We start from the raw sequence: 22,738 nt of genomic DNA, 5'->3' as shown, positions 1-22,738 counted from the left end.
TGTCATCTGACAGCTAGATATACCTACTTACATTTTGGAAGCTAATAGGTTGCATTTAGTTAAAATATGAGTCATAATAATTGTAATCAGAAGATAATATTAACATGTAAATATTATTGGTAACAGAATAAATATCAGAAGAATAACTGCAGATGAAATAATGCTGTAATTGAAAATCATAGATTAAATGTAGGCTACTGACATTTAATTTAAGAGCTAGAATATATTTTTTTGAGTACTTTGCCTTTCATCCAAGAGGTTATAGGTTCAAAACTCAACACTTGTGCTTTAGGTGATAAACATCGATGTCAGAATCCGAAGTGTAACGAATGTTAAGAAGTCTGTGGCTCTGGCGTTGTAGGTTTGAAACCAGTGCTGGCTCTCTATCATGGTTGCCTTAAAACTGAGCCCTCTGTTGCTGAGCAAGTAAAGGCTGCTGGGGGTAAAGGCTGCTGGGGGTAAAGGCTGCTGGGAGTAAAGGCTGCTGGGGGTAAAGGCTGCTGGGGGTAAAGACTGCTGGGAGTAAAGACTACTGGGAGTAAAGGCTGCTGGGAGTAAAGGCTGCTGGGGGTAAAGGCTGCTGGGGGTAAAGGCTGCTGGGAGTAAAGGCTGCTGGGAGTAAAGGCTGCTGGGAGTAAAGGCTGCTGGGAGTAAAGGCTGCTGGGGGTAAAGGCTGCTGGGAGTAAAGGCTGCTGGGAGTAAAGGCTGCTGGGGGTAAAGGCTGCTGGGAGTAAAGGCTGCTGGGAGTAAAGGCTGCTGGGGGTAAAGGCTGCTGGGGGTAAAGGCTGCTGGGGGTAAAGGCTGCTGGGAGTAAAGGCTGCTGGGGGTAAAGGCTGCTGGGGGTAAAGGCTGCTGGGAGTAAAGGCTGCTGGGAGTAAAGGCTGCTGGGAGTAAAGGCTGCTGGGAGTAAAGGCTGCTGGGGGTAAAGGCTGCTGGGAGTAAAGGCTGCTGGGAGTAAAGGCTGCTGGGAGTAAAGGCTGCTGGGGGTAAAGGCTGCTGGGGGTAAAGGCTGCTGGGGGTAAAGGCTGCTGGGAGTAAAGGCTGCTGGGGGTAAAGGCTGCTGGGAGTAAAGGCTGCTGGGGGTACAGGCTGCTGGGGGTACAGGCTGCTGGGGGTACAGGCTGCTGGGGGTACAGGCTGCTGAGGGTACAGGCTGCTGGGAGTAAAGGCTGCTGGGAGTAAAGGCTGCTGGGAGTAAAGGCTGCTGGGGGTACAGGCTGCTGGGGGTACAGGCTGCTGGGAGTAAAGGCTGCTGGGAGTAAAGGCTGCTGGGAGTAAAGGCTGCTGGGAGTAAAGGCTGCTGGGAGTAAAGGCTGCTGGGGATACAGGCTGCTGGGAGTAAAGGCTGCTGGGAGTAAAGGCTGCTGGGAGTAAAGGCTGCTGGGGGTACAGGCTGCTGGGAGTACAGGCTGCTGGGGTTACAGGCTGCTGGGGGTACAGACTGCTGGGAGTAGCTGTGACACGTAAGATGGCTGTGCCTTGTTGGCCGGAAGAAAGCGATAAGTGGAGAGTGGTTCATCCTGGGATTCCCCTCTGCGGATATGGAACAGTAACCAGCAGTGGTTATGGAGGAAAAAGTAGACACTTTTGTTCCCGAACCACAGGATTAACCGGAGAAGGAATCCAATGCTTCTATCACCATCAGGTTAGTGCTACCAAAACCACATTGACCAGTCCAGGCTTGAATCTGTAACACCATGCTTCAAGGGCAAGAGCCACCAGCTACTTCACACGTGGAAAAGATCCCAGCATAAATCTGTGAAGGTAAAATGGGGCGGGACTAAAGGAATAAGCTAAAGACTTCGACCAACTAGTCTCATTGTACTAGTCTCATGTAGCCATACCTCCAAAATCACATTGTTGTCATGCTGGAGAATTGGAGAATTTTGTATGAGCCAAAACAGAATGGTCTGCTGGGTTCCAGCGGCTACATTTTGATTGGATGTTATATTTCAAGAAACCTCCCCCACATGCCCTTAAAAGGGAAGCTGCGTGTAATGTTCATCACAAGTCGATGAAGGCATTACAACTGCTCTACTAAATACATTTTGTTATGGTGTGTGTACATACAGCCTATGTTATACATCAGCGATTTCCTGGGCATCCTCACACACTGTTCCTCCTATGGCACTAGTGGCTACCTTCAGTGCTCCGCCAAAGCAAGGCAATTGATTGGTTTGACGTGTTGCGAGGCATCAATGGTTTCCACCCACTTGTAGCTACTTTCTGCCCTGAACTTCACCAGGGCTGCGTTCAGTATGTTTCTACGTTCTGAAACGGTTCAATTGAACGTAAACGGTGCTGTACTGAACAACCAGTTGAAAAATGGGGAGGGGTTGGGTTGTGGGTTGGAGAATGCTGTCAGCATGGCCACGGCCCTTTAAAAATAAAAATATGTCAAGCCACACCTCGCTACACCCACCAAACGTACCTCGAAGTCTGTTCAGGAACATTTCGGGGAAACGTGTCATTCAGTACAAAACGTTGCACAACATAGCAAACGTTCAAGAGAAGTCAACACATCTCTTGCTTCCTGAATAGGGAAGCTTGGTTCTCAACAGGGCTAGCCTGAGTAACAATACCATGAGGTTGACCTGCAACAAAACACTCATGTATTAAGTCTCCCACTGCAACTGTAGAACACATTCACATCAACCTGATAAATACTAGACTATAAAAGCACATATACAATCCATTCCTTCTGAAGGAATTTCACAAATTGTCAGATCACAAAAATCATCTAGTAAAAACGTTATACTACACATGTTCCTGTGTTTTTCAGAACCATGTAAGAGGTAAATAAAACTACACATTCCTATCCATTACACTCAGAACATTCCAGAGTTCTGGAGTCTCAACTATTTTTACAATACCTTAGTCCCCAAATCCCTGATGACATCACTTGCAGTTCTTCTGACACCATGATGAGGTCAGCTAAAAACTAAGGGTGTGTGGCTTTCATTCAATATTTAAGAATTGGTTAAAATTAGGATACGTTTAGTGTCCAGGTTAAGGTTGATGAGATGAGGCTTCGTAGCTACTACACCCATCTTCAACATCCATCTTCGCTTCCTCTACCTCTTCAACATCCATCTTCGCTTCCTCTACCTCTTCAACATCCATCTTCGCTTCCTCTGTCTGGACTTGGACCTGATGCTGCTTCACCAGATGTCAAACCTCTTGTCTGTCAGGAACGGACTTCTGTCCTTGATTCTGTTGCTGAAGAGCCTGTAGAGAAGAACACTATCATCATCATCATCATTATTAGTTTTAGAACATTACACTACAGACAACCACCATTAAATAGTTGCACCCAGAAAAAGAGACCATATGATCTCACGTGCACACACAAACTGACATCACACACACACTCACCGTACGGTGCGGATTGAAGTGTTGGTGGAGACCAGTTGGAGAATTCTGTCGGTCAGAGCATCAGTGATGTCATTGTGACTCAGGCTAAAATACAGAAACAGGAAGAGAATGAAGGATCAGACATTTGTCATGTAGTCACATGGACACACACACACAGAGTGAAACCCACTCACTCAAGGACTTCAACTTTGTGCAGGTGTGTGAGCAGGGGCTGTAGATGGCGGTCTGTGAGTTGGCAGTGGCTGAGGTCCAGTTCTGACAGCCCCTCTGAGTGTTCCAGAACCAGGGCCAGAGATCCACAGGCCTTTTGGTTCAGCCTGGTCTCACTGAGGTCCAGCTCCCCATCCAGGGCTCTGCACAGGGATACTGCGTTCCTCAGCACTCCCTCTTCAATCCCCTCACACACATGGTCCACCAGCTGAAGTAGCAGAGCTTTGCTGGGGCTGAGGGAACAATAACCAGAGATAACATTATGAGACAGCTCTAACTCCTACTTTTCTAAACTAGTTTGTCCTTGTGTATCTAACCTCAGCTTGACAATATGCAGGATGGGAAGCAGCTCTCTCAGTGCTCCGTGCTCCACCTCACAGTCTTTAAGGATGAGCTGCACCTGGGGCTGGTTTCGGGACTGGTTCTGGGTCGGGTTCTGAACCAGCTGTGTGCTGTGCTGGCTCTGCTTCAGAACAGAGTTTATGGCCCTACAGTGGTCAGTGGTCAGACACAGCGCCTCCCCCTGGTCGTGAGCCGACAGGTCCACAGAGGAGGAGCAGGAGAAGTCCAACCTGTGCTGCAGAGCCCTGAGCAGCTCTGCTGCTGCTGTTGTTATTGCTGAAGGTGGTGATAGTGCCCCCTGCAGGATCTGAGAGGCAGCGCAGGAGTGGAGGAAACTCAGCAACAGCATCCTGTCAACACTGCAGGAGAGAGAGAGAGAGAGCGCGAGAGAGAGAGAGCGAGAGACAGGATTCGTTTCACACCAGCACACAATAAAAACACTGATAAAACACACTACAACTCTGTGATTCACGTCAACTCCCATGCATTCCCCTTCAATTCCAACCCTGAGGGTAAGGTAAGTAAGTGCATTACACTAAGGTTAGGGTTAGTGGTTAAAATGAGTCTGACAGTGTAAAGCATCACAGTTCTATCCATTCTAGAATGGTCAAAGAGTGCCAACGAAACCTGAGTTGGGAGACTCTGTCCAGAAGAGGCAGGATGCTCTCTATCTCCCCCGGTGGTATGGAGGTCCACAGCAGGTTGACTTTGACTTGGTGGCTGTGCTGCAGGGTGAAACACAGCGCAGTACAGTCCACTCTGTCCAGCTCTCTGCTGTTCAGGTTGATCCAATGGTCTGAAGACCTCAACAAACTGGACACACAGTCACTGGCTCTACTGTCATAGATCTGTCTGATGGTGGACTTCACAAAGCTGGAACTGAGCCTGCAGAAAGATGTAGAATGGATTGTCATGGTTGTGTTAAGGTTATAAAAAGGATAACTCACATAACAACTACCTGGGTAGAACACTAATAGTTGAAGTCTATCAATATTAAATAAAGATCAAACACCTCTTGAATATAACCCTAATGATAATACAGGGTATAACTCTAAATAATGTCACTGTAAAATATTTGTTTTCTTCTTTCTAAAACGTCTTTAAATATAAAATTAAGTTCACTCACCTCTTGAATATAACCCTTCCCAGAAAGGGGAGAAGATCTGAGATGTTCTTCTCTAGAAGCCTGTTCTTCCTGAGGTCCACTGTGATGTTGTGGGTTGAATGCTGCAGCAGAGAGAGAAGCACCTCCCAGTCCAGCCTACAGGAGGTCAGGTCTCCACCAACCTTCTCCAGGAACCACCGAGTCAAGTCCTTGTCCTGAGCTTCATACACAACTACAGCCAGCTGCTGCAGAGTGTCTGAGTGCAGTCTAGGAGGTTGGAACATAAAGGCAGTAAATAACACAAATATAAATAAGAACACATACATAAGTTACTACTTCTACTTATTTCTACCACTTTTAAAAAAACAACAGCTTCAAACTGACCTGAGAGTGAGAGGGCCTTGGTGACAAAGTAGTGTGATGAGAGAGTGACCCTGGATGCAGAAGTCAGTCAGGTCCAGACACTGCACCGTCCAGAGTCTCAGCAGGGACGCCACACTACTCAGAGCCCTGGATAACACTCTCTCTGGTGGCTGGCTGCTCTTTAGGACCAGGGAGAGCTCTAGGACAGTCAGTGGAGAACCCCCTCTCCCTGTCCTCCTAGCCAGCCTGGCCAGTCTCACTGCCATGCCCACATTCAGCCTGGAATAAAATAAAATAAACTCAAGCCACTTTTAAACAGAGAAACCTTCTCAGATAAAATGCACAATAAGAAATCAAACTAAATAGACCTGTAAAATCTAGCTTACAAAACATACCTGAGCTTGTGTAGCTGTGATACATGTGTGAAGAGAAGTGAGGCTCCTTTCAGAGAGATCTTGCTGGGGGTGAGAGTGAGGTCCACTCTGGAGGCACAGAGGCCAAGCACTCTCACCACAGACCTGCAGGTTTTCCTGGGTAACTGTCCTCCCAGTGACAGGGTGGAGCCCAAGGCCTGGAGGAGAGAGGCCAACTGCTGGGCATCCTCTCTGGACCTCACAGGGATGGATTCACACACATGCTGGAAGAACCTGTCAGAATCACAGCTGAAACAGCAGAACATGAGGGACACATGAAATCAAACGACAGTTAGAATACATGAATATTGAACTGTCGCATGGAAAAGTAATACCATGTGATGTTACAGAGAAAGTTACATAATATGCCATGACATAACGTAATACGAGTTTTATAGATCAGGTATTCTGAGTAAACATTGAGGTTTCATGTTACAAGATTTCATAAAGACACATCACTATTAGCATCACATAATCACTAACCACACACATTATGTTCAGACTCACCTCAGCTGTGAGATATAGGGCAGACACTGAAGGAAACTCCTCACTTCACTCTCTTCATCTGACCAGCCTGTCAGCTGTACTGGTTTCTTCTCTGGTTGGAGTTTCAGCACTTCTAGGAGGAGGGAGGCCTTTCTCTCGGAGAGGTCTATGGACCAGACTGCAGGAGCTGACTGGTAAAGTGGCTGTAATGCTGGAAGGACACTCCGGCCTGTTTGAGTCTCATAGTCCTTCACATGTGAATACAGATCCAGCAGGAGATCACATTGAAACGACTCATCAAAATCATCCCCGTCACAGAAAGGGAAGGTTCTGTAAATACACACTGATGACACCAGCTTCAGTGTCTTCTCTCCTGACTGCTCCTCCCACTCTGCTGCTTGAGACAGGAGACCCACCAGGAACTTGATCAGCTTTGAGATATCAGACCACCATGGACAGAAACTGCAACAAGGACAGTAACAGCTGATTCAGACATGGATGGACACGTGAAACCAGTCATCGCTAAAATATATATGAAGCAGTTATACATTTACATAAATGTACTTCTGTTTGATGAAAAAAATTATTTTAGAGAAATTCAAAATATATATGTGTGACATTTCTTAATGCAACATGTTCATTCAGGAAATCTGAGTATAAATGTTACCAGATTCACCAACATTTGAACTTTTATATTTACCAGGTTTCTAAAAGACAATAATCATTAGCATCACATAATCACTAACCACCACACATGTTCAGACTCACCTCAGCTGTGAGATGTAGGGCAGACACTGAAGGAAACGCCTCACTTCAATCTCTTCATCTGACCAGCCTTTTAGCTCTATGGATTTCTTCTCTGGTTGGAGTTTCAGCACTTCTAGGAGGAGGGAAGCCTTTCTCTCTCTGAGGTCTATGGACCAGACTGCAGGAGCTGACTGGTAAACTGTCTGTAATGCTGGAAGGACACTCCTGCCTGTTTGAGTCTCATAGTCCTTCACATGAGAGTACAGATCCAGTAGGAGATCCCATTTCCGACCCTGATAAACTTCAGACAGTGACAACACTTTCTCTACAGTTGTTTGTATGGTTTCTCTCTCATGGAGGGCTGCTTGAAGACACAGACTCAGTAGGAATGTCTTCTCTCTCTTTCTCCACTCTTCAGGTGATCCTATCTGATCCTGTGGTGGAGCAAACCTGAACAAACAGTGTAACATTAAAGAGATGAAGAAAGTGTTGGATGGAGGATATGAATTTTGAATGGTTACATTATAGTAGATAAAGTAGAACTATCTCTCTGCACTCATCATGCACTTCCATTGTTCCGTAGACTACAAAGTAAGATTGCATCTTTTCAAAACAGTATGTGTATACTTAGCATATTAGGCTAATGCAGAAAGCTACAAACAAACCTCTCTAAAGGGAAATAAAGGGACAGACAACTACAATCCATGAACTGTACTGATTCAACTCACCTCAGCTGTGAGATGTAGGGCAGACACTGAAGGAAACTCCTCAACTCAATTTCTTCATCTGACCAGCCTTTCAGCTCTACTGATTTCTTCTCTGGTTGGAGTTTCAGCACTTCTAGGAGGAGGGAGACCTTTCTCTCTCTGAGGTCTATGGACCAGACTGCAGGAGCTGGCTGGTAAAGTGGCTGTAATTCTGGAAGGATACTCCTGCCTGTTTGAGTCTCATAGTCCTCCACATGTAAGTACAGATCCAGAAGGAGATCCCATTGAAACGACTCATCAAAATAAACCTTGTCACAGAAAGGGAAGGTTCTGTAAGTACACACTGATGACACCAGCTTCAGTGTCTTCTCTCCTGACTGCTCCTCCCACTCTGCTGCTTGAGACAGGAGACCCACCAGGAACTTGATCAGCTTTGAGGGATCAGACCACCATGGACAGAAACTGCAACAAGGACAGTAACAGCTGATTCAGACATGGATGGACACATGAAACCAGTCATTGCTAAAATATATATGAAGTAGTTATACATTTACATAATGTGCTTCTGTTTTATGAAAAATATATAATTTTAGATAGACATTGTTAATTCATGTGACATTTTGTATGTCCATTCAGGAAATCTGAGTATAAATGTTACCAGATTCACCAACACTTGAACTTTTATATTTACCAGGTTTCTAAAAGACAATAATCATTAGCATCACATAATCACTAACCACCACACATGTTCAGACTCACCTCAGCTGTGAGATGTAGGGCAGACACTGAAGGAAACTCCTCACTTCACTCCCTTCATCTGACCAGCCTTTCAGCTCTACTGGTTTCTTCTCTGGTTGGAGTTTCAGCACTTCTAGGAGGAGGGAGACCTTTCTCTTTCTGAGGTCTATGGACCAGACTGCAGGAGCTGACTGGTAAACTGGCTGTAATGCTGGAAGGACACTCCTGCCTGTTTGAGTCTCATAGTCCTTCACATGAGAGTACAAATCCAGCAGGAGATCCCATTTCCGACCCTGATAAACTTCAGACAGTGACAACACTTTCTCTACAGTTGTTTGTATGGTTTCTCTCTCATGGAGGGCTGCTTGAAGACACAGATTCAGTAGGAATGTCTTCTCTCTCTTTCTCCACTCTTCAGGGGATCTTCTCTGATACTGTGGTGGAGTAAAACTGCATGAACAGTTTAACAACAAATAGATGAATATGTGAGATATAATCTGCATTTCAGATGGTCACATTATGTCAGGTAAAATAACATGACTATCTTTCTAAACTCATCATCCACTTCAACTGTTCCTTATAATCTTCACCACAAAGTAAGATTGTATATTTTCAAAACTCATCATCCACTTCAACTGTTCCTTATAATCATCACCACAAAGTAAGATTGTATCTTTTCAAAACTCATCATCCACTTCAACTGTTCCTTATAATCATCACCACAAAGTAAGATTGTATCTTTCCAAAACAGTATGTGTATGTTTAGCATATTCGGTTGTTACGAACAAACTTCCTTTTTAAAAGGGAAATACAGGGACAGACAACAATCCCTCAGCTGTACTGATCCAACTCACCTGAGCTGTACTGATCCAACTCACCTGAGCTGTACTGATCCAACTCACCTGAGCTGTACTGATCCAACTCACCTGAGCTGTACTGATCCAACTCACCTGAGCTGTACTGATCCAACTCACCTGAGCTGTACTGATCCAACTCACCTGAGCTGTACTGATCCAACTCACCTGAGCTGTACTGATCCAACTCACCTGAGCTGTACTGATCCAACTCACCTGAGCTGTACTGATCCAACTCACCTCAGCTGTGAGATGTAGGGCAGACACTGAAGGAAACTCCTCACTTCACTCTCTTCATCTGACCAGCCTTTCAGCTGTACTGGTTTCTTCTCTGATTGGAGTTTCAGCACTTCTAGGAGGTGGGAGGCCTTTCTCTCTGAGAGGTCTATGGACCAGACTGCAGGAGCTGACTGGTAAAGTGGTCTCAATGATGGAAGGACACTCCTGCCTGTTTTAGTCTCATAGTCCTCCACATGTGAGTACAGATCCAGCAGGAGATCACATTGAAACCACTTATCCTCATCATCCCCGTCACAGAAAGGGAAGGTTCTGTAAGTACACACTGATGACACCAGCTTCAGTGTCTTCTCTCCTGACTGCTCCTCCCACTCTGCTGCTTGAGACAGGAGACCCACCAGGAACTTGATCAGCTTTGAGATATCAGACCACCATGGACAGAAACTGCAACAAGGACAGTAACAGCTGATTCAGACATGGATGGACACATGAAACCAGTCATTGCTAAAATATATATGAAGTAGTTATACATTTACATAAATGTACTTCTGATTTATGAAAAAATATATAATTTTAGAGAAATTAACTATATCTATGTGTGACATTTCTTAATGCAACATGTTCATTCAGGAAATCTGAGTATAAATGTTACCAGATTCACCAACATTTGAACTTTTATATTTACCAGGTTTCTAAAAGACAATAATCACTAGCATCACATAATCACTAACCACCACACATGTTCAGACTCACCTCAGCTGTGAGATGTAGGGCAGACACTGAAGGAAACTCCTCACTTCACTCCCTTCATCTGACCAGTCCCACAGCGCTACTGATTTCTTCTCTGGTTGGAGTTTCAGCACTTCTAGGAGGAGGGAGACATTTCTCTTTCTGAGATCTATGAACCAGACTGCAGGAGCTGGCTGGTAAAGTGGCTGTAATGCTGGAAGGACACTCCTGCCTGTTTGAGTCTCATAGTCCTTCACATGTGAATACAGATCCAGCAGGAGATCCCATTGAAACGACTCATCAAAATAATCCTCGTCACAGAAAGGGAAGGTTCTGTAAGTACACACTGATGACACCAGCTTCAGTGTCTTCTCTCCTGACTGCTCCTCCCACTCTGCTGCTTGAGACAGGAGACCCACCAGGAACTTGATCAGCTTTGAGGGATCAGACCACCATGGATAGAAACTGCAACAAGGACAGTAACAGCTGATTCAGACATGGATGGACACGTGAAACAAGTCATCACTAAAATATATGTGAAGTAGTTATACAGTGCCCTGTGAAAGTATTCGGCCCCCTTGAACTTTGCGACCTTTTGCCACATTTCAGGCTTCAAACATAAAGATATAAAACTGTATTTGTTTGTGAAGAATCAACAACAAGTGGGACACAATCATGAAGTGGAACGACATTTATTGGATATTTCAAACTTTTTTAACAAATCAAAAACTGAAAAATTGGGCGTGCAAAATTATTCAGCCCCTTTCCTTTCAGTGCAGCAAACTCTCTCCAGAAGTTCAGTGAGGATCTCTGAATGATCCAATGTTGACCTAAATGACTAATGATGATAAATACAATCCACCTGTGTGTAATCAAGTCTCCGTATAAATGCACCTGCACTGTGATAGTCTCAGAGGTCCGTTAAAAGCGCAGAGAGCATCATGAAGAAAAAGGAACACACCAGGCAGGTCCGAGATACTGTTGTGAAGAAGTTTAAAGCATGATTTGGATACGAAAAGATTTCCCAAGCTTTAAACATCCCAAGGAGCACTGTGCAAGCGATAATATTGAAATGGAAGGAGTATCAGACCACTGCAAATCTACCAAGACCTGGCCGTCCCTCTAAACTTTCAGCTCATACAAGGAGAAGACTGATCAGAGATGCAGCCAAGTGGCCCATGATCACTCTGGATGAACTGCAGAGATCTACAGCTGAGGTGGGAGACTCTGTCCATAGGACAACAATCAGTCGTATATTGCACAAATCTGGCCTTTATGGAAGAGTGGCAAGAAGAAAGCCATTTCTTAAAGATATCCATAAAAAGTGTTGTTTAAAGTTTGCCACAAGCCACCTGGGAGACACACCAAACATGTGGAAGAAGGTGCTCTGGTCAGATGAAACCAAAATTGAACTTTTTGGCAACAATGCAAAACGTTATGTTTGGCGTAAAAGCAACACAGCTGAACACACCATCCCCACTGTCAAACATGGTGGTGGCAGCATCATGGTTTGGGCCTGTTTTTCTTCAGCAGGGACAGGGAAGATGGTTAAAATTGATGGGAAGATGGATGGAGCCAAATACAGGACCATTCTGGAAGAAAACCTGATGGAGTCTGCAAAAGACCTGAGACTGGGACGGAGATTTGTCTTCCAACAAGACAATGATCCAAAACATAAAGCAAAATCTACAATGGAATGGTTCAAAAATAAACATATCCAGGTGTTAGAATGGCCAAGTAAAAGTCCAGACCTGAATCCAATCGAGAATCTGTGGAAAGAACTGAAAACTGCTGTTCACAAACGCTCTCCATCCAACCTAACTGAGCTCGAGCTGTTTTGCAAGGAGGAATGGGAAAAAATTTCAGTCTCTCGATGTGCAAAACTGATAGAGACATACCCCAAGCGACTTACAGCTGTAATCGCAGCACAATGTGGCGCTACAAAGTATTAACTTAAGGGGGCTGAATAATTTTGCACGCCCAATTTTTCAGTTTTTGATTTGTTAAAAAAGTTTGAAATATCCAATAAATGTCGTTCCACTTCATGATTGTTTCCCACTTGTTGTTGATTCTTCACAAAAAAATACGGTTTTATATCTTTATGTTTGAAGCCTGAAATGTGGCAAAAGGTCGCAAAGTTCAAGGGGGCCGAATACTTTCGCAAGGCACTGTACATTTACATAAATGTACTTCTGATTTATGAAAAAATATATAATTTTAGAGAAATTAACAATATCTATGTGTGACATTTCTTAATGCAACATGTTCATTCAGGAAATCTGAGTATAAATGTTACCAGATCCACCAACACTTGAAGTTTAATATTTACCAGGTTTCTAAAAGACAATAATCACTAGCATCACATAATCACTAACCACCACACATGTTCAGACTCACCTCAGCTGTGAGATGTAGGGCAGACACTGAAGGAAACTCCTCACTTCACTCTCTTCATCTGACCAGTCCCACAGCTCTACTGATTTCTTCTCTGGTTGGAGTTTCAGCACTTCAAGGAGGAGGGAAGCCTTTCTCTCTGAGAGGTCTATGGACCAGACTGCAGGAGCTGACTGGTAAACTGTCTGTAATGCTGGAAGGACACTCCTGCCTGTTTTAGTCTCATAGTCCTTCACATGAGAGTACAAATCCAGCAGGAGATCCCATTTCCGACCCTGATAAACTTCAGACAGTGACAACACTTTCTCTACAGTTGTTTGTATGGTTTCTCTCTCATGGAGGGCTGCTTGAAGACACAGATTCAGTAGGAATGTCTTCTCTCTCTTTCTCCACTCTTCAGGGGATCTTCTCTGATACTGTGGTGGAGTAAAACTGCATGAACAGTTTAACAACAAATAGATGAATATGTGAGATATAATCTGCATTTCAGATGGTCACATTATGTCAGGTAAAATAACATGACTATCTTTCTAAACTCATCATCCACTTCAACCGTTCCTTATAATCTTCACCACAAAGTAAGATTGTATCTTTTCAAAACTCATCATCCACTTCAACTGTTCCTTATAATCATCACCACAAAGTAAGATTGTATCTTTTCAAAACAGTATGTGTATGTTTAGCATATTCGGTTGTTACGAACAAACTTCCTTTTTAAAAGTGAAATAATGGGACAGACAACAATCCCTGAGCTGTACTGATCCAACTCACCTGAGCTGTACTGATCCAACTCACCTGAGCTGTACTGATCCAACTCACCTGAGCTGTACTGATCCAACTCACCTGAGCTGTACTGATCCAACTCACCTGAGCTGTACTGATCCAACTCACCTCAGCTGTGAGATGTAAGGCAGACACTGAAGGAAACTCCTCACTTCACTCTCTTCATCTGACCAGCCTTTCAGCTGTACTGGTTTCTTCTCTGGTTGGAGTTTCAGCACTTCTAGGAGGAGGGAGGCCTTTCTCTCTGAGAGGTCTATGGACCAGACTGCAGGAGCTGACTGATAAAGTGGTCTCAATGATGGAAGGACACTCCTGCCTGTTTTAGTCTCATAGTCCTCCACATGTGAGTACAGATCCAGCAGGAGATCACATTGAAACCACTCATCCTCATCATCCCCGTCACAGAAAGGGAAGGTTCTGTAAGTACACACTGATGATACCAGCTTCAGTGTCTTCTCTCCTGACTGCTCCTCCCACTCTGCTGCTTGAGACAGGAGACCCACCAGGAACTTGATCAGCTTTGAGATATCAGACCACCATGGACAGAAACTGCAACAAGGACAGTAACAGCTGATTCAGACATGGATGGACACATGAAACCAGTCATTGCTAAAATATATGTGAAGTAGTTATACATTTACATAAATGTCCTTCTGATTTATGAAAAAATATATAATTTTAGAGAAATTAACTATATCTATGTGTGACATTTCTTAATGCAACATGTTCATTCAGGAAATCTGAGTATAAATGTTACCAGATTCACCAACATTTGAACTTTTATATTTACCAGGTTTCTAAAAGACAATAATCATTAGCATCACATAATCACTAACCACCACACATGTTCAGACTCACCTCAGCTGTGAGATGTAGGGCAGACACTGAAGGAAACTCCTCACTTCACTCCCTTCATCTGACCAGTCCCACAGCTCTACTGATTTCTTCTCTGGTTGGAGTTTCAGCACTTCTAGGAGGAGGGAAGCCTTTCTCTCTCTGAGGTCTATGAACCAGACTGCAGGAGCTGGCTGGTAAAGTGGCTGTAATGCTGGAAGGACACTCCTGCCTGTTTGAGTCTCATAGTCCTTCACATGTGAATACAGATCCAGCAGGAGATCCCATTGAAACGACTCATCAAAATAATCCTCGTCACAGAAAGGGAAGGTTCTGTAAGTACACACTGATGACACCAGCTTCAGTGTCTTCTCTCCTGACTGCTCCTCCCACTCTGCTGCTTGAGACAGGAGACCCACCAGGAACTTGATCAGCTTTGAGGGATCAGACCACCATGGATAGAAACTGCAACAAGGACAGTAACAGCTGATTCAGACATGGATGGACACATGAAACCAGTCATCACTAAAATATATGTGAAGTAGTTGTACATTTATATAATGCACTGTTGTTTATATTATTTTAGAGAAATTCAAAATATCTATGTGTGACATTTTGCAATGCAACATGTTCATTCAGGAAATCTGAGTATAAATGTTACCAGATTCACAAAAAAAATTTACTTTTATATTTACCAGGTTTCTAAAAGACAATAATCACTAGCATCACATAATCACTAACCACCACACATGTTCAGACTCACCTCAGCTGTGAGATGTAGGGCAGACACTGAAGGAAACTCCTCACTTCACTCTCTTCATCTGACCAGTCCCACAGCTCTACTGATTTCTTCTCTGGTTGGAGTTTCAGCACTTCTAGGAGGAGGGAAGCCTTTCTCTCTCTGAGGTCTATGGACCAGACTGCAGGAGCTGACTGGTAAACTGTCTGTAATGCTGGAAGGACACTCCTGCCTGTTTGAGTCTCATAGTCCTTCACGTGAGAGTACAGATGCAGCAAGAGCTCCCATTTCTGATTGTGATAAACTTCAGACAGTGACAACACTTTCTCTACAGTTGTTTGTATGGTTTCTCTCTCATGGAGGGCTGCTTGAAGACACAGATTCAGTAGGAATGTCTTCTCTCTCTTTCTCCACTCTTCAGGTGATCCTATCTGATCCTGTGGTGGAGCAAACCTGAACAAACAGTGTAACATTAAAGAGATGAAGAAAGTGTTGGATGGAGGATATGAATTTTGAATGGTTACATTATAGTAGATAAAGTAGAACTATCTCTCTGCACTCATCATGCACTTCAATTGTTCCGTAGACTACAAAGTAAGATTGCATCTTTTCAAAACAGTATGTGTATACTTAGCATATTAGGCTAATGCAGAAAGCTACAAACAAACCTCTCTAAAGGGAAATAAAGGGACAGACAACTACAATCCATGAACTGTACTGATTCAACTCACCTCAGATGTGAGATGTAGGGCAGACACTGAAGGAAACTCCTCACTTCACTCCCTTCATCTGACCAGCCTTTCAGCTCTACTGATTTCTTCTCTGGTTGGAGTTTCAGCACTTCTAGGAGGAGGGAGACCTTTCTCTCTGAGAGGTCTATGGACCAGACTGCAGGAGCTGACTGGTAAAGTGGCTGTAATGCTGGAAGGGTGCCTGTTTGAGTCTCATAGTCCTTCACATGAGAGTACAGATCCAGCAGGAGCTCCCATTTCTGATCGTGATAAACTTCAGACAGTGACAACACTTTCTCTACAGTTGTTTGTATGGTTTCTCTCTCATGGAGGGCTGTTTGAAGACACAGATTTAGTAGGAATGTCTTCTCTCTCTTTCTCCACTCTTCAGGTGATCCTATCTGATCCTGTGGTGGAACAAACCTGAACAAACAGTGTAACATTAAAGAGATGAAGAAAGTGTTGGATGGAGGATATGAATTTTGAATGGTTACATTATAGTAGATAAAGTACAACTATCTCTCTGCACTCATCATGCACTTCAATTGTTCCGTAGACTACAAAGTAAGATTGCATCTTTTCAAAACAGTATGTGTATACTTAGCATATTAGGCTAATGCAGAAAGCTACAAACAAACCTCTCTAAAGGGAAATAAAGGGACAGACAACTACAATCCATGAACTGTACTGATTCAACTCACCTCAGATGTGAGATGTAGGGCAGACACTGAAGGAAACTCCTCACTTCAATCTCTTCATCTGACCAGCCTTTCAGCTCTATGGATTTTTTCTCTGGTTGGAGTTTCAGCACTTCTAGGAGGAGGGAGACCTTTCTCTCTCTGAGGTCTATGGACCAGACTGCAGGAGCTGGCTGGTAAAGTGGTCTCAATGATGGAAGGATACTTCTGCCTGCTTGTTTCCTATTGTACTTCACATGTGAGTACAGATCCAGCAGGATGTCATATCTTTCAGTTTGATACACAGAGAACAGTGACAGCAGTGTGTTCACAGCACCCTGGAACGTTTCTCTGTGACATAATCCTGCTTGTAGACACAAATCTAGTAGGACTGCTTTCTCTTCTGTCTCTAGTTTTTCAGGGGATTCTCTCTGATCTTGCAGTGGGGTAAAACTGTGAACCATAAAGCATAAGAAAGTATTTTTTTAGATACTGTAAATACAGGTAGAAAGTGACTGCCTCTTTTACAGGCTAAATGCTGTTGCCATGTGTCTTGTTGTATTGTTGCAGTGACTTCTTTGTCTAGATATTAACCTCTTGATATTTACATTGACAACCTATGTTTTTAATCGACTTAAATGAATTAATAGTCACAAAGACATTGAATAAATATATCCTGGCAGTGTAAACACTCACTGGAGTTTGTTGATATGTGTTAAACACTTTAAAATGGTCTTGTTGAGAGCCTCACTGAGAAGAGTTCTCCGATCCCAGTGTAGACAGAGGTTAACCCTCTCTAGGCTCTGCTTCATCACTTCTTCTGCTCTCTCAAACACTCGTCTTTCACCCAGGAATGGAAGGTGCAACTCATTTCCACAGAGCCCAAGTAAGCTAGTGAAGTCAATGTCTGCCTCGCTGCGCAGCAAAGTTGTCCAGAGTTGACACAGCATTGAGGGGTCAGATCTATGATCAGAAAAGGGTTTTAAAATAGAGTTTATTATAATTACATTTGTCAAAAAGTTTCAAAGTAGCATGAAACAGAGGTGTTTATAACTCAGTATCTGAGTGGAGGAGAATACAACATATAAATGTATCATGTTTAGGATAAGGTTAGCCTTATCCTCATTTTTATTTATTGACTAGTTAATTGGAAATAAATTGGTGCATTAGATAACTAAATTACACAAATACATAACAAATATTACCTGAGATATCGGACATTCTTCAGAGAGCCCAGTATCAGCCTTAGTCCTTGGTCTGACACAGTGCAGCTGTTCAGGTCCAAGTCAACCTTTCTCTCTGCAGACTGACTGATCATATAGGAGACTGCACAGCACTGGTGAGGATCAAGATGTTCTTCATCCAGGTCTAGAGTGTAGTCCAGTTTGTCCAGAAGAAGCAAACAGGCCTCAGTAGACTGAGATTCATACAAGCACTGACATAAAAACAGAAGATCTCTCTCAAACTCAGGAGCACCACCTTCTGCATGATCTTGGTTTGTTTGAAGTGGAAGAAATGTGTTCACCACTTCCTTGAAGAACCAATCTGATGTCTTCTTGATCTGTTGAGCTGGAACTAGACCATTTACCAATCGTATATTCCTCTCATTCAGAAGCCCACACATGAAAGGAACCATGTGTTTTGTATGTTTCCATTCTTCAGTCTGGCACTTCTGTAGAACCTCTCTGATTTTGTCTGGATTCTGTAAGAGCCAAAGGGCACCAAAGAACTCCTGCATTGTGTAATGGAGAAATGCAGAGTAAGTGTCTGATACTGTGGGCTCGACCATAATCATAAGAGCCCCCAAGAAAGAAAACTCGACACTGCTTACTTCGCAGCTCAGTTCTGTCAAGTTCATCGTTTTTTGCTGTGTTGCATCGAAAGCCATTTCTGCTAAAGACAATATTTTTTCTCTGTTTTCTGCGAGACACTTGTCGAGATCATTCATCTGTTTGCCACTGTGTTTTAGGATGCAGTAACGGAGGATGTTGATGTACATCTTAGTTGTAGGCCATGGCTGCTTAGAAGCCTCTTGGGTGGAATAATACATGCAGGCAACCACCATCAATGCATACATCGGGACATGGCACAGACTGAACAACTCTAGGTTGTTTAACACAATGCTCAAGGAATCATGGTTTGGCGTAGGGTTAGGCTCAGCACTCAACATCTTTGTTAAGTAAGCCCGGATGGACTCATTACTGAACCCTTTCACCTCCACTCTGAACGAGGGCCAGTCTGTCAGGAAGTCTCCTGATGGAACCTCTGGTCTGCATGTGATCACAATCTTTGCATCAAGGAGGAGGTCCTTGTCCACAAGTTTCTTTATCACCGAATGAGAGGAGAGGTCTGTGATTCCATCAAAAATGATGACAACGTTTTCAGAGTTCTTCTTAATATCCTGTAACACTTCTTCTCTACTTTCTTCTGGCTCACTGTACATGTTAAAGAGAAGGTCCTCCAGTCTCATGGGATGTGTGCTGGGTGAAATGTCTCTCACATCAAAGTAAAACATGTAATCTAGTTCTCTGTGATCTTTCTGTGCCCAGAGGTTCAACATTTGATGGGCGACTGCTGTCTTTCCAATTCCAGGTTTTCCAACTAAGAGGATCCTTCTCTTGGGTGTTTTAAGCAGGTCAGTCGGGGACGTTTCCTGTTTGGCCACGGGGATGAAGCTCTTTAGCTTTTTAGGGCGAGCTTTCTTGCATCTTTTGCTCTTCGTTTCGATTTTAGAGAGAGATGAAGGCACGTCTGTATCTAACACAAGAGGGGTGTAAGAGAAAGTCACCTCATTTCTACACCTCTCTGGTAGGAGACTACAGCTTTGTCTCCATGCAGCCTCTGTGATCTTTCGAGCTTTACATTTCAGCTGTGACTGATATCTGTGACAGGGTTTTGAACCTAAAATAATGATACAAAGGAAAAGCGAGAGTAAATGCACTGTGCCAACAGAAACCCTGTCCACCCGATGCACACAGTAAGCTAAATCAAACACACCTAAAAAAATATATATTTTCTGCCCAGCCAATTGTATACTATGTACTGGATACTAATTGTATAATATAATAATCACTTGCCAACAAGGTAGTCTGACATCTCTGGGTCTTCCTTGAAGGGGAAGCAGCTGATCCATTGCTGTAAGTCAGCGTTGTCTAAGGTCCTCTTCCTTGTGATGTCTAGAATCATCAGTAACTCGTAGCATGCAGCTTCTCCTTTGGCCGTGACCCAGTCCAGTATTTTTCTGGTTTGGTCAAAACGGTCAACTTCTGCCTGAATTTTACTGACTTCCTCCTCCTGAAGAACCTTGCGCTGGAACAGGTTTTCCACAATGAGGGACAGATTCTGGAGCCTTTCAACAAGGAGTCTCCTTCCATTTTGAATGTACTCTAAAGCGGATTGCCTTGTACAAGCCATGTCACCGGGTGTGATTCTGCCCCATCACTGGTATGTCACAACATGAAGGATATCTAGAAGATAGTATATAGTCAGTCAATAGTCGAACAGTCAAATAATGAGGTTTATTTACTCAAAAAAATCTTCTATTTTGAAAAAACATACCCCAACTGAATGTCAATTTATCAATTTATCTATGTGTTAAAACAGGCTTATATTTGGGGTTTTGATTTGGTTCGAACATTGATGTATGACAGTTAAACTATGGTCATTGGGCATGTATTAATCTCTGTTAACCCAGAAGTAAATCCCGCACTTGTGTTTACACATATTAGAAATGGAGAATTCCGCAGCAGGACCAACTCATGGAAAGAGCAGTTGTCTTTAATGTATATGTTCCATGGGTATATAGCCACAAACTTGCCAAATAATTCGCATTTAATAGTTAAAAAAAATAGGTAGTAGGACAAAGACTGGGCACAGCAGATCATGTGTTGGTTTCACAATCCGTTATCGATTGTTAGAAAAGCCTTACCTTGTCCCCAAAATCTTTCTCGCGTCGTATTTCAGTGAGCTCGTGTAGCTTTAGCTATTTGTACTTTCACTTATACTTCGGCGTATAAAAACATTATTTGGGCGACGTTTGGCTACTAAACGGGGTGTTGTTGTATCACTAAAACTGCGCGCGTTGGTTTTAAAAACTAATACAGAGAAGAAAGGAGATAGGGGGTGAGTAGATAAGAGAGGGGTGAGAGGAAAGAGAGAGAAAAACAGTACATGCCAGGGTTGACTTCACAAGTGCATAGCGTAGCACAATGTTTTGCAACGAAAACGAGCGTTTCTCAGGTTAGTCCCGCCCCGTTTCTGCCCGTTTATTTCCGTTTGGATCTTAATGAATACACCCCACTTTAGATCCGGAATGTGAGCGAACGGCCGAGTGAACGTCGAACATCAAAACAACGTCCTAAAAAGCCCACCGAGTTCATGAGCTGGTCAAAAAAAATCTCCATAGACAGTATATTAGGCCTACCCAGATATCCTGAAAGTGAATTCTGAGCAGAATTCTGCATTTAAATTGGACAATTATGTAATTACATGATAACATTAATATGTGGCCTAACTAAGACAACACATAGGCTAAGTGTAGGGTACCTGCCATAAGTATTCAGTAAAATGAATCCTTCCTCCTCCTCTATGACAGATCCAGCCTCTCCAACCTAGTGTGTGTGTGTGTTGGGTACAGCAGAAGAAACGTTGCCATCTTGTGTGGATAATAAAGTATTTTTCTTCTCCTATACAAGTTAAACATTAGAATTATTCAGTACAGATTCCCCCAGACCAGTCATGTCTGATCAGTGCATTGAAGAAGGATGGATAGCCTGGCTACCTATTCACATTGCTCCGACCAACTGACATTTCTTCTCTAAGATGAGTATGGATTTGCCACCCTAGAACGCAAACTCATTCTGACTGTTCTGATTGGTTCCAGAAACCGAAGGGATGGGCCAGAACTAGCCTACAAATTGACAATTTCAGACCACAGTTAGATTACCCTAAATTTGACTGGTCCCCCAGGAAGACATGCTGACGTCATGGTAACACTCCTCTTCTCCCCTCTTTCCTCTCTTTCCTCTCATCCCTTTCTCTTCACCTCTCTCTGCTTTCTTCTCTGTTTGCATTAGTTTTCAAAACCAAAGTGCCCAATTACAAGGATCTGTCCAGAAACAACCCCTAGCCTAGCGCCTAGACACTTCTCCCCTAACCCATATCCCCTAGACACCAGTGTAGATCTAAGAGCATTGTACAGACGTTAGAGATATCTTGCTAACACTAATTCAATCCCTTTAGATCTACACTAGTGTCTAAAATGATGTCAGGCCCAGTGGGGAAGAAGGGAAGGTGTACGTCCCAAATGGCACCTTATTCCCTGCACAGGGCTCTGGTAAAAAAGTAGTGCACTGGAAAGGGAATAGTGCACCTTTTGGGACTCATTCCAAGGGGTTGTGGTTAGAGATTGTTTTTAGACTGAGTTCCACATGGTGCCTTCCTCTAAGACGATTTGTCACAAAACGATGCGTCTGAAAATGTAAACAGAAAATAAAGACGTCAACGAAAACCCAACTTAACAGAAATTCCCACTAGACAGTAATTATTACAATACAAACATTTAGAAAAATTAACCAGGGTTCTTTTTTCTTCTCCTCATTCCTCCTTTTCTATATAACATGTCAGACTGTGTATTCCAAATAGCACCCTATTCCCCTTATAGTGCACTACTTTTGACCAGGGCCAAAAAGCACCCTCTAGTGAAGTGGAGCGTTTCTTTACAGTTAAATTAGGGTTGTAAAATTCCTCTAACAAACATTTTTGTCAAGTCATTTAGCCTAATTAATGACTGATCAGGCTACATGCATTGGATTCCCAATCATCTGCAGAGCCACACTATTGGCTGCTGTCAGCCCTCCTCTCTGGTTGTGACTAGATGGAGTACAGCTACGACCGGATGTTACTTTTCGTTACAGGTTAGGAGAGCAATGTAACTAACCCTAACCTTAACCTCAGTCTCCTAACCTTCTACGTTAATTCTCCTAACCTGCTGCATAAGTTCTCCTAACCTGCTACGAAAAAGTCACTTCTGACTAGGTGGAATACATAGCTGGAGATGAAAACTAGGTTACAAATGTTATGTTCTGAGGCAGTTGTCATTCATTCATTTGTTGTTGTTGTATTATTCATTATATTCAACAACCTTCTATTTAAATAGCATAGTAATTCTTTGAATATTGTAGTTCATGATACAAAACAATGTTTATTTCATGTCAAGACAACTGTGAATATAACAACAACAAAATTCTTCCCACATTAATCCCATTTCAACTTT

The 22,738-nt window shown here is 43.2% G+C and overlaps 2 protein-coding genes across 2 annotated transcripts; both read right to left on the bottom strand.

Moving 5' to 3' along the window:
• Positions 1 to 2,160: 2,160 nt before the first annotated feature.
• On the bottom strand, positions 2,161 to 7,614 carry LOC139369396 (uncharacterized). The gene is made up of 11 exons (XM_071108674.1): positions 7,609 to 7,614; positions 7,063 to 7,289; positions 6,316 to 6,756; positions 5,791 to 6,057; positions 5,417 to 5,674; positions 5,054 to 5,299; positions 4,555 to 4,812; positions 3,903 to 4,286; positions 3,549 to 3,818; positions 3,376 to 3,459; positions 2,161 to 3,228 (listed from the first exon to the last, which is right to left on the bottom strand). Exons 1-11 carry the CDS (start codon positions 7,612 to 7,614, stop codon positions 3,162 to 3,164), a joined length of 2,508 nt encoding a protein of 835 aa, XP_070964775.1. The 3' UTR covers positions 2,161 to 3,161.
• Positions 7,615 to 8,726: 1,112 nt separating this feature from the next.
• On the bottom strand, positions 8,727 to 20,671 carry LOC139369395 (uncharacterized). Its single transcript, XM_071108673.1, has 15 exons — positions 20,393 to 20,671; positions 19,542 to 19,931; positions 18,296 to 19,365; positions 17,670 to 18,196; positions 17,161 to 17,427; positions 16,489 to 16,917; positions 15,788 to 16,210; positions 15,081 to 15,509; positions 14,342 to 14,782; positions 13,592 to 14,032; positions 12,704 to 13,132; positions 10,331 to 10,771; positions 9,581 to 10,021; positions 8,779 to 8,936; positions 8,727 to 8,734 (listed from the first exon to the last, which is right to left on the bottom strand). Exons 2-15 carry the CDS (start codon positions 19,876 to 19,878, stop codon positions 8,727 to 8,729), a joined length of 5,841 nt encoding a protein of 1,946 aa, XP_070964774.1. The 5' UTR covers positions 19,879 to 19,931; positions 20,393 to 20,671.
• Between the last annotated feature and the right edge of the window lie 2,067 nt (positions 20,672 to 22,738).

Source organism: Oncorhynchus clarkii, chromosome 17 (assembly GCF_045791955.1).
Source record: "Oncorhynchus clarkii lewisi isolate Uvic-CL-2024 chromosome 17, UVic_Ocla_1.0, whole genome shotgun sequence".
Lineage (NCBI taxonomy): Eukaryota > Metazoa > Chordata > Actinopteri > Salmoniformes > Salmonidae > Oncorhynchus > Oncorhynchus clarkii.
The sequence above is the reverse complement of the archived record's forward strand: the minus strand, read 5'-3'. Positions and strand labels throughout refer to the sequence as shown.